Source organism: Grammomys surdaster, unplaced genomic scaffold (assembly GCF_004785775.1).
Source record: "Grammomys surdaster isolate TR1022 unplaced genomic scaffold, NIH_TR_1.0 126091, whole genome shotgun sequence".
NCBI lineage: Eukaryota > Metazoa > Chordata > Mammalia > Rodentia > Muridae > Grammomys > Grammomys surdaster.
The window spans coordinates 987,323-999,713 of NW_021620899.1; the positions used below are offsets into that span (position 1 = coordinate 987,323).

General features: G+C 37.9%; 2 protein-coding genes across 4 annotated transcripts in view; one reads left to right on the plus strand and one right to left on the minus strand.

Moving 5' to 3' along the window:
* The window catches only part of Umad1 (UBAP1-MVB12-associated (UMA) domain containing 1), a 531,474-nt gene that overhangs the window by 495,267 nt on the left and 23,816 nt on the right, over positions 1–12,391 (plus strand). The window lies entirely within an intron of this gene.
* Positions 9,777–10,253, minus strand: LOC114611317 (transcription factor BTF3 homolog 4-like). Of its 2 annotated transcripts, XM_028755971.1 has the most exons (2): positions 10,086–10,253; positions 9,815–9,883 (listed from the first exon to the last, which is right to left on the minus strand). In XM_028755971.1, the coding sequence occupies exons 1-2, from the start codon at positions 10,251–10,253 to the stop codon at positions 9,815–9,817; spliced, it is 237 nt and encodes a 78-aa protein (XP_028611804.1). The 2 variants fall into 2 exon arrangements, with proteins under 2 accessions (XP_028611803.1, XP_028611804.1); XM_028755970.1 differs by having other exon boundaries at positions 9,777–10,253.

A 12,391-nucleotide genomic window follows, 5' to 3' on the forward strand; every position in this document is an offset into this window, starting at 1 on the left:
CCCCTGTGTGTTCGTACACACATAAAACATGTTCATACATATGCTGCCCACATACAAAAGTATGCAAAAGAAATTAGTAAATGAAAAAAAGAGTTTAAACCTGCTGTAGACTATAACCATAGCACATTAGTTCTCAGATTATAGATCTAATGTTGCAAAGGTACCTGTGTCATTTCTACCAAGAGCAGTCCTAATAAGCACTAGGAAGGCATGCAGTGTCGGCCAGCCAGCCTTCAGGAACGCTGCTCACAGAGGTGCAGGTGCGCTGCAGTCAAGGTGAAGAAAGAAAAGGTGATATTACTTTCTCACACCTCAGAAATCTGTGTCTTGTATTCCTTAGTAACACTTGTAAATATGCCTGCAGCTCTCCCTGATCCTCTAGGTCTGCTCTAGGAGTGCTCGAGTCAGTTTTCCTCTTGCTAACATGGCATGTGCCTGCACAGTTCGCTGTCTTTGCTTGTTCTGTACTGAGTATAGAATACTCCTTTCATGGCAGCCATCATGAAGGCCAGCCCAGGATATGACTCTCTACAGAAGCCATCCCAGGTTCCCCTGACATGTTAGTTCTGTGGTGTAAGCTCTCCCATGCTGCATTGACTTTTGCCTTTTGGGTGTTAAAAAGTAAATCATATTACATGTACCCCCCCCCAATTGCTTTTATTTATTTTTTTGTCTTCTATGAGTGTACAGTGATTTTTGAGCCTACTTTGAAACCTAGGAACTTCATTTTACTGGAACTTATCTTGAGCAGGTTCTGTTTCTACTTTACTTGTATTGACTTTTGAACTAGAGTTTTTCTATAGTCTGCTGGACATTGCCCCAAAACCTTTGTAGAGGGAACCATAATAGAGCTTCTTCTGTGCATAATCATGAAGGGGCCACAAGTTCCGTGAAAGGTGTGATTTGCCTCTGCTCTTCCTTGTATCTTCTATTAGGGTAGCCTTAATGGACAGAAGGACTGAACTGAATCAAAGCAGAGGATTTATAGTTATTTCTGATGTGTACTCATCAAACTTTTCCTGATGTGGCTATGAGGATGTTTTTAATTATATAAGGAAAAATTCAGCGCTCTAAATACAGCTTAGTGGTAAAGAGCCTGCCTAACTGATGCCTTAGATTTAATCTGCAGTAGCAAATAAGTAATAATAATGAAAAAAGTCTTTAGGGTGTGTATTTGGTTGTTAAATGTATATCTTAAACACTGAAGTCACACTTAACATGCTGATGTATATGTAGTATAATTATATTACTTTGTTGTATAAGGTATTCTTTTTTTTTTTTAAAGATTTATTTATTTATTTATTTTATGAATATACTGTAGCTGTCTTCAGACACACCAGAAGAGGGCATCCAATCTCATTACGGATGGTTGTGAGCCACCATGTGGTTGCTGGGATTTGAACTCAGGACCTCTGGAAGAGCAGTCAGTGCTCTTAACCGCTGAGCCATCTCTCCAGCCCTGTATAAGGTATTCTTGACAATGTAAATTAGCTACTACTGACCAGCAATTCTCTGTATATCTAAATAGCTACATTAAGATAGCATTAGTTTTACTTTATAAAAATCCTTCAATCATGTTTTTAGGTCTAACTCATCCTTGGGCCATTTGTCTTGGATCCAGAACATTTCAAGTATTGTTCTCTAACAGAAACTTATTCTTTTACATGGTTGTGAAGCTGTTGTTGGTAGTAGATCACCCTGAAGGGAACTGAAAACCTGCTGCTGTATGTATGAACAAACCTGGTTTATGCCACATGAACAGAGTCACAGGTTTGGTTTTGGTACTTTTTGTTTCTCTTTGTACTCAGTTATATAGAACTTCCAAATTCAGAATGAAAAGAAAGCTGTTCTATATCAAGCCATCTAAACAATAAATGTTATATTTGAAAAACAGAAAAAAATAGCTGAATTATTTGACCATAAAATCCAACTAAAGCAGAAAGAATTGTTGCTTCTTACCTCCAGTCTCTCAGTGTACATTTGAATAAAAGAAGTAGGGAGTGGAGAGATGGCTCACCAGCTCAAGTGTTTGCTTCTCTACCAGGGGACCCAACTTCAGTTTCTACCATGCATATCAGCACGCACCTCACAACCACTTAAAACTAGGTCCAGGGGAACACACATACACAATTTTTTTCAGAAAAAAATTTATTCATGAAAGAAGTCAACATGATCTCTTAAGTTATGGGTTTGTTTGTTTTTTGTTTTTTTGTCCTTGGAAATTGTACAGCGACATTCAGTGTCATTTTCTAAGCTTGTTTCTGCCGCTTATATGACCTCAACCCTACATCTGAGCATTTCTAAATACTTGAGCCCATGTTGAGAGCAGGACTGGAAGCTCCCACTGTGGCTTTTAGACAGTTCCCTAACCTTGCTGTGCTTCCTCATTGACATCACCTTTCATACCTCACAGGAGTATTGTAAGACTACTGTTTGAGAAGTGTTTTTAGAATCACAGTGAAAGGTATTAATTTGTAAGCATGTGTTAGTATTATAATTATTAGTCGTAATGGGAATGGTTGTTTAATGTGATTTCTTCTAAGTATAGTGTCATATTTTCAAAGGACAATCTCTTTCTTTATGGCCAGATGTGGATACAATTAACCCTTTACCCTTTATTTTGAAGATACAATTAGTCAATTATGTATGCAATTAGATGTGTATGCAGTTTTTGCCTGAATGACTAATTACAGCCTTGGTGAGAGTCCTTTTGAAAATGCTGGCCTTTTGAATCTTGACTGTCTCTGTCTCTGTAGTAAGCAGTTTATGCTGAGTGTCTTTTGGGGGCCACACTGGCTCCTGAATATTGAGGAATTGCTTTTGCGGTTACTTGAGAAAGATTTCTACATTCTTAAAGCCCTGGCTTTGTATTTTACCATCAGCCTAAAAGGCCTTTAACATGGTTCCAGTTTCAAAGGTTTTATTGATTTTTTTTCTTTTAATCTTGACATTCAGCTGATTTTTCCACAGACTGCATTTTGTGAAGCAGGTTTTCCTCTGTAACTTTTCCCCACTTCAAACCCCCCATTTCCTTTCTGTCTCTTAATTCAAACATGTCCTCTCACATCTCTTTACTCACTAGAGAGTAAGGAACAGATTAGCATTTACCCTTTCATCCCGTACATAGCCTAGTGACACAGTTTTACAGGGACCTTTAATTGCTGTACTGTATCGTGCATTTATGTGGCAGGGAGGAAGCTCTCTGATGAGGACTGGATAAGCCAGTGATCTATGAGTATAGCAGATCATTAGCAATCACTTTATTGATTTTTGTTTTTTAAGACCAGAGTCTTAAAGCAAACCAATGTCTGATTTGACTTAAGGTCCACTCCACGAGAAAGAACCCATGCTCAACACTGCTTGGGTAACCAAGAACTGGAAACTAGATGGCCAGAGACCTAAGGTAAAACCAACAATACTGGTCTTAAAAAAAAAATTAATAAAGTGAATGCTAATGATCTTCTGCTGTACTCATAGGTGAGTGCCTAATCCAGTCACCATCAGAGAGGCTTTCTTTGGCAGCAGATGGGAACAGATGCAGAGACCCACAGCCAGGTGTTAGTCAAATAAAGTCTAAATTGGATTTCTCTGAGTTTCCCCTCAGAGCTTAGGGAATCCTACAGAAGAGGAGATGGAAAGAGTCTAATATCCAGAGGGAGTGGAGGACAGAAGGCCCTCTGAATCAACTAAGAAGAGCTCATAGGAGCTCACAGAGACTGAAACAGGAATCATAGGCCCTACACGGGTCTACAGCAGGTCTGCTGTGTGTCTAATATAGCTATCAGCTTAGAATTTTTAATCGGACTCCCACTGTGAGGATGAGTGAGTCTTGACTCTTATGCCTGCTTTAGGACTCTTTCTTCTGTTGGGTTGCTGTGTCCAACTTCAAGGTTTCAAGGTGAAAGGTTTTCCTTCATCTAATTATATTTTATTTTGTCATGTGTGGTTGTTATTTCTTAAAAGCCTGTTATTCTTAATGAGAAACAGAATAGGAGTGGATCCAGAGGGACTGGGAGAAGTAGAGGGAGGGGAAGCTATTATCAGGATATGTTGTATAAGAAAAGAATCTATTTTCAACAAATAGTTTAAAAAAGAAAAAAAGAAAGAAAGAAAATGTGAAGAGACTAGGAAGATCTTATAGGCATTGGTGTCCACCAGTATCCTAAGGAACAGGGGACAGACACTGATATTTACTGGTGCCCTCCTGCAGACTTTTTATTTTATATAATCATTTATGTATTTGTTGTTTGTCAGTGTCTCCCTCTGTAGCCCTAGCTATTTTGGCTTTCACTCTGTAATGGGCTTTGAACTCAGTGATCCTCCTGCCCTAGTCTCCAGCTGTCAGGATTGTGGGTGTGAGCCAACACACCTGACTGTAAACATGTACTCTCTCTCTCTCTCTCTCTCAGTTTTCTATGCTGATAACTATTGGGCTTATGTAGTACAATGCTACCCAGATGGAGTCAGAGATGAGCAGAAGTGCAGGATCTTGGACTTCCTAGGATCTAGAATAAACTGCTGCTGATAAGAAAGGAGCGTTCTCTGTATACTACAGTGCGTGTGGTCCAAAGGGTTTTAGAGGAGTATGTTGAAGATAGTGATCACATTAATTTGTAGTATCAAAAAGTTCTTTTTGTTGTTAATTCTTAGAAAGTTTCTCTTCTAATAGCAACTACCATAGATAACCATCTGAAAGAAAAGAAAAATTCAATAAGAACTTGTCGATATTTTTATGTGAATAAAAATGTAAAGCTACCAATACACAACCAAGATCAGAGAAAAGCAATTGATTTAGGTAGACTTGTAAAGAGGTTTTGAGATATAGGAGTAGAATATCAGCTTTCAGCCACATAGCAGAAGACCCTGAAAGATAGGTAGAAAATACATAATTCAGCTGTCAGTGTGAAGCTGTTACATGGTTTTGATAGACAGTGCTAATGCCCAGAGCCATGCTGTGAAATTGAACAGGCCTCAACTTGTCAGATGAGCAACACAGAGACAAACCACAGGAAAGGAGATGTGTTTAAAGATATTCCCAAAGTTAAAACCAAAGTCTTCTCTGCCTAGGAGTAGAAAGACCAGGGATTACACATATGGGAATACGGGGCTGTTAACATTTCTTAGTGTTGGCAGCAGTCCTTTCAGAGATGAGAGACAAATGACACACTGGCAGATGGCTAGGAAGAGCCATGGGTGTAGCTAAGCGGTAGAGTACTTGCTTGATGTCCAAGGTAGTATGGATTCCATCCCCAGCATTGAATAGAGAGAGGTATCCAGGAAGAAATTGGTAAGTAGCTTTAACTGAAATAGGAATGGTGTCAGGAAAATTACAGGCACGAGAGACCTACCTATGCCTTTGTAATTATGCATTGTAGCACATTTAATGCACTGAGGTGGCAAGATAGAAAACACATTTCTGGAAACGTAGAACTTTTGTGTTATGGAAAGGCATGCACATTTACTAACTGAGCAAAAATGTAACTCTGCATATGCTTTAAAATAGTTTTAGTTGATGCACAGCACCTAGAGCATAGTGCCTATCTTCTCAGGTTTTTATCTGAAATGCTTACAGTGAAAAAGCAGAGCATACAGTTTTCTCAAACTTGAGTTTATGAAAATCTAGCTCACTCTAATACTGATTTCCAAGGAAAGTGCATGAATAATCTGTGGCACCTCAGCCTAGAGACTGTGGAGCTCCAATACTGTATCCCTCGCAACCTCAACTAACCTGATAAGATTCTGTCAGCCGCACCGTTTTATTCTGTGTCCAGTCTTTTTGTCTTTTCAAGTTTTTCATATCTTCAGACAAGGATTTAATCAGTTTGTGCTGCTATAACAAAATACCAAAGATTAGGTAGCTTAAACCACAATTATTTTCTTCAGAGTTGTTGAGGCTGGTCAGTCCCAGATTAAGATTCTGTCATCCCCTTTTTATGAGGCTTCTTGCCAGTTGCTACTTCATGCTGTATCTTCATGGAGCAGAGAACACTGTGGCTTGCTCTTATGAAGCCACTAATCTCATCATGAGGCACCCACCCCCGTGGCTTCATCTATCCTTAATTCCCGGAGGCCCCATCTCTCCAAATACGATTTCATTGGTATCTAAGACTGTAGAGTGGGGAATTATTTGAGGATTGAGGAGGAAGATACATATGATGCATTCCCAAAGCAAAAGAGTAAATCTCGTACCTTAGGAAAGTATTATTATTTATGAAAAGAAAATCTCTCCTTAGCATTTATTTTTAACTAATATATAACTGTATGGTAAGCATCTTATAAATATCCATTCTTTCCTTCTGTTTCTCAGGGAATCTGTAATAGAAACTCACATAGCATTCTGAAATCAGAATTTGACACTTTGTGATACAGAAAACATTTTGCTTGTGGTGGTAAGGACTGAACATCATATTTGTATATGATATACAAACCCTGTACTACTGACATATATCCTCAGATCCACCAGAGGTACTCTTCAATAACTGGAGAATGACACCATTGAATCTGCAGAAAGCATTTTTCCATTTTTTTTCTGACCCATTTTATTTAGGAGATATTTCTGAAATTTGTTTAAAATAGAATGATTACTTGTTAATATTTATTCTGTATTAGGTAGTATATATTACAAAGACGCAAATACTTTTAAATGGATGAATATGAGTTACCTGTAAAAAGTGAAATTGTTATCTAAATACTGGAGACCAAATTTCTTGAGGCCACCTAGTTTCTTTATATATAATTCTAAGATGCTTAACAACTGTTCATTTGACGGTAATCTTTTGATGTAATTCAGCCAAAATGAATTAAAGCCAATGAAGAATTTCTGAACATACTACTATAACAAAAAGAAATTGAGAATTTTCAGATGCTCTTTGGAGTCAAGAATAAAATATTTAGATTAGTGCCTTTAAAACTGACATTATCTAGGCATAGTTACTCATCCTTTTAATCCCAGCATCAGGAGGTAAATGAATCTCTGTAAGTTCAAGGCCAACCTAGGCTACACAACAAGATCTTGGACAACTGGTTCTACACAGAGAGATCCTGTCTCAAAAATCAGAAATAAACAAATGAGCAAACAAACAAACAAATGTGACTTTTAGCATTTTAATAGTCTATCATTTTTTCTATAATTGATTTTAGTAAAATCTGTTAAGCTAAAATACATCAAGATAAACATAACTAATCTGTGTTTCACTTTACTATCTCAAAAGTAAAATGACATAATGTTTTCAAAAAGATGCCACATTGTGGCAATTTTAATACATTGTAATAAAATTGATAATTGGGTTGAAGTATGATTCACTTAGGAAGTCTCCAATTCATGCATCAATTTTGTGTCTAAAGTGCACACAGCTTGGTTAAAGGTATTAATCATATCAATTATGTAATTCTACCAAGGCAGAGACAATCCTGCCCCTGTGGTGCTTTCCAGACATCCCATAGCACGTGTGCTAAGTAAAGCTCACAGAGCTGACATGCTCACTTGTTATCTCAGTGGTTACGCTTCAGGCACTGTTAATGGAAGGAAGGGAAAGGTTGGAGAAGTCTGGCTTAGTTAGAGCACACCCTTGGTCCATACCATCTGGTTTAGAAACCAGGAAGTCATTATAAAGATTGTAACTGGTTCTTTTATCATCCAGTCATTAAATATCAAGGGAAAAATGGTGAGGAAGTCAAGTCTTTCAGGTTTTAAGGTAGATTTTCAGTATTTCTTAAGAAGTGATTTTTTTTTTAAACCATACACTTTGACAATTCACACATTTCCTGACAGGTGTATTTAAACTGCATTCTCAATTGGTAAAAAGAATGAAATCATTTCACTTGTCCTCTTTACCAGATTCTTACGGTGATATTAGTCTTTCTCTCAGTTGTGGTCAGATTCTGTATTACTCTGACTTCTTAGAGTACCAGGCTTCCTGTAAAATGATGGGTAACGCTGAGCCCAGAAGCCCTGGCTGTCTTTCTATTTTACTATTAGATGGGATGGAGGTGATAACATAATAGAGAAGAATGTTCCAGAAACTATGCCAAATAGTCAAATAGCAAACAAATAACCTTGTTTGTTAGCTCACCTACTTCTCACACTATTGTAGAGAAAGAGGTGCTGAAATACAGGGGGACTTGTCTAAGTTTGGGGAGGTTTAAGTTGCTGTATTTATGTTTCTTTCCTACAGTTGAGCACAGTACACTACAAAGGTATTTGTGGGATGTAAGCATAGAGAGTCACACAGAATGCATACCCAAATGGTAGACTATACACTGTGGTTCCAGTGGGTTGTGGGAAGTGTGTGGTTTGACACCCTTTGACCCAGCCTCATGACAGAGCGCCCTTCAGCAGTCATGAATAAGTATGTCAGGTGGTCTGCTGCATCCTGCTGTGCACAGGGACAGTGCTTTGTGGACTGTACCATTTAGTAGGAGAACAGACCAGAAACTAAAGTGAAGTGCAGATGGGTGAGTGACATAGTGACCTCAGCAAGGGCAGCGAAGGGAAGAATATGTGCTGTGAGGTGGAGATGGCTGCAGGGAAGAGGGGAGCCGTGCTGCTGTCTGACGTAGGGTAGCTAGAGGAGGGTCTCTGGGTGGCATCTAAACTACATGAGTTTACATAGAGACTGGCAAAGACTCAAAAGCCTGAAAACAGCAATGTTTGATGATATTCTAGAGGCAGAGAAGCCCTCATATTCATTACAAGTCCATGCAGCTACTCAAGAGCAATTCGCCAATGCTGACTTCATATAAAGATGCAGGACTTAAGTAAATCTTAGAGGAGTTGCTGTTAAAGTCCTAAGAACCCATTTTAATGTGTTAGGAAAGAATTCTGTCTAACTTTAGTAGATACAAAAGGTGGAATTTTCCATATATTATACAGATTAACATTTAATCATGAAAGTCTTACATCATTCTTTCTGATATTTCCAATAATTGAGATCCCCTAGTAATCTGATACATGACATCATCCATTTTAAAAATGCATGAAGAAGCTCTTAATCAGAAATTTTATATCGTTCTTTTATTTGAGCTTAAATGTCTATCCACTTTCTCCAAAGAATTATATTGTCTATCTTGAGAGTCTTACTGATTCCTATCATATTATGTTCTGTAATGCGCTGATAGAATATCTTGGTGTGGGTAACTTATAAAGAACAGAAAAAACTTATGAATAAAATTACTTCTTACTGTTCTGAGAAGCCAGGAAGTCTAATCTCCAAAAGCTTATATCCAAAGCAACATTCTTAGCTGTGCCACCGTGTTGTAAAAGCAGGACAAGAAAGTGCATGAAGCCTGATAGGGAGAGCCATCTCGTGTCTGCAGCAGACTGGTGGCAATCACTCCCAAAATGATGGCATTAAATCCACTCTTCCCAGTCGTCTCTCTTTTTTTTTTTTAATGTAAAGATTTGCTTTATTTCTATTGGGGGGAAAGGAATAGGATAGATATAACTGTTATCCAATCTGCTGTCCACTGTGTACACACATACCCACACACATACATATACATACACACCAAAAGTTCCCCCCCCCACCAAAAAAACAAAAACCACCCTCAAACCGTACCAATACTTCATATTTTGACCAAAAGAATAGATCCCAGGAAGAAGGGCAAAATGCAAAATCAAATGACTGAGAAATGCTGAGCAAACAGCATCATTAATATACAAAATATTTATATTACTGAACTAATAACAGGTGATGTTCTCCATGTCTGTAAAACTTTGGAACAACAGAGCTGATTGTTAAATCTAGTCCATGCCAGCTTCCAAAACCCAGAGGATTTTAGTTAGCTTCATTTTTCGATGCTTCATCAAAATTTTCTACAGGATCTGGAACATCATCATCCTCTTCATCAATGTCTTCTGGTTTGGGTGCTTTACTATCCAATACTTGTCGTGGGAACTGCTCAGCTAACTTTCTAAGGCTCGTCAAGCTATCTGCACCAAGCTGACTTAATATTCCAGGAAGCATTTCTGTGATTGGTTTGGCTTCTGCATGACCAGTAATTGCAAAGGTGTTAGCGGAGAGGGAAGCTTGGACTTTGGGATTGTTGGAATGAATAACTGTTCCATCGTCTTTAATCATGTTCACCTCTTCAATACCAGCTATATTGTTCACAGCCAGTTTCTTTAGTGAACTTTGAAGCTTTTTGTCATCAGCAGTAGCTGTCCTATGTACCACCTTCTTCTTCCTGTGAGCTGTCCCCTTGCCCCCTATCCAGACCTGAGCTTGAAGTTTCGCTAACTTTTCTTGATTCATGCTGTTGGTAAATCGGGTGTCTTCAGAATCCCAAAACCGACCTAGTCGTCTCTTATAGACGACTTTTAAATGCTTCGCAATGGCATTTATATTTTCCATAATCCCTGAGGGGCATATATACCACAAGAATTTTCATATTTATTAGCAACAAAAATTAATTTAAGAATCTTCTCAAATATTACATTTGCCATGACCCTAGAGTCCAGTGTTAAAAAACTTCTTTTTTTTTTTAATTTCTTTTTTTTTTTTTTGAACATGAAATGCTTTTTTTTTTATAGCATGTTTTACAAGGGGAGGGGGTAAGAGGGTCCAGGTGGTGGAAAAGTACAAAATCTTCTTGGCCTGTGCCTTGAAACATGTCATGGTCTATATGGTACACTGCCTTGAATTATGATCTACCTGCAGTTCTTCAGAAGATATGGTACACTGCTTGAGTTATGGTCTCCCTGCTATTCTTAAGAAGACATGGTACTCTGCTTTGAGTCTATCTGCAGTTGCTAAGCAGGATCTTGCAGTTGCCAAGCTTCAGAGGACATTGTGCAGGTGGGGAAAGGTAGGGGGTAAGGGTAAGGGCGAGGGTCCTGGCTTCTGGCATCTCCCCCTTCTCTGTTTAGTTAGAGAAGGCGTCTTATGTTCAATCCCAACTATGTGAGTTTTGAATTTGGATGTCTAAAAAAACTTCTTTTAATTCACATTTTGATTGTAGTCTATAGTTAGTCAAAGCAATGTGAGTACTTTGTAATTCTGGTGATGATTAAACATGAAAAGTTTTTTTTTAAGGCATCTTCTATGACAAAGTAATAAGAGTGATTTTTCTCCCCTAAATTCTGTATCTGCAATGATACCTAGAATGATGTCAGTGAGTCGAGGGGCTTACAGAGTATTTTACTTAGTATAGGTAAAATTATATGTAGCATAATCTGCATTCTGTTTAAACTCATCTATATATCTTAGGTAGATCAAATAATTTTTAAAGAATGTAAACTTATGATAAAATTTGGCAGAAGACAAAACTTAATTCTTTTATTATATTAGTATGACTAAAATATATAAGGGTCATTATATATCCTCATCACCTGAGCATAGAGCCGTATCATAATAAAAGGGAACTGTACCCACATGGTCTTGTTTCTTTCTGTGACTGCATCTGTTGGGAGGACCTCATATGAGTAAAACCATACAATACACAGTGCCTGCCTTTCCCCTTAGACAGGATGCTTTTAGCTTGACCGTGCCCATCCTTTTATTGTTTTAGCGCTGTGTAATATTCCTGTATGTGGCTAGAATACCTTTTATTTATCTGTTCATCACTTCCTGAGAACTAGATCGTTTCTACTTTGGACTCTGAATAATATTACTATGAACAGTTGTATGAAAATGTTTATTTTGATATCTGTTAGGAGTGAATTGCTGGATTTTGTATAGCTCTGTGATTAACCACTTGAGAAACTGTCAGACTTGTTTTCCAAAGTGGCTACACCGTTTATGTTTCTACCAGCAGTGTGGGAGAGTACTAATTTCTCCACTTCCTGGCCAACAGTTGTTACTATCTGACATTTTGATTATAACTGCGAGGTGTGAAGTCATATCTTTCTGTGGTTTTCATTTGCATTTCCTGATGACTAGAGACCTACATTTGCTTACTGTTTTGTTTTGTTTTGTTTTGTTTTGTTTTGTTTTGTTTTTCACATCTGCTTAGGAGAAATATCTGTTCAGAGCCTCTCTTTATCCACTAGGTTGTCTTTTTATTATCAAGATTTTTAAAAATACACATGTGGGTTGAGGAAATGCCTCAGTGGTTAAGAGCGTTTGCTGCCTTTGTGAAGGACCATGGGCCCCAGGCTCATACATGGTGTGTAGATATACATGCAGACAAATACTCCCCAACACAAAACAAAACTCTTTAAAATATGCAGATGTGATTCTTTTACCAAATGCATGCATGCCTTGAAAACATTTCATCTCTTCTGTATGCTGCCTTTCTACTTTCTTGATAGTGTTCTTATTAGCACAGCTTACAATTTTAAGGGCATTTCCTTTAATATTTTTATTAATTTATATCTATGGTTGTTTTGCCTGCATGTATGTCTGTGTACCATTTATGTGCCTGATGCTGCCTAGAAGGCAAGAAGAGGATC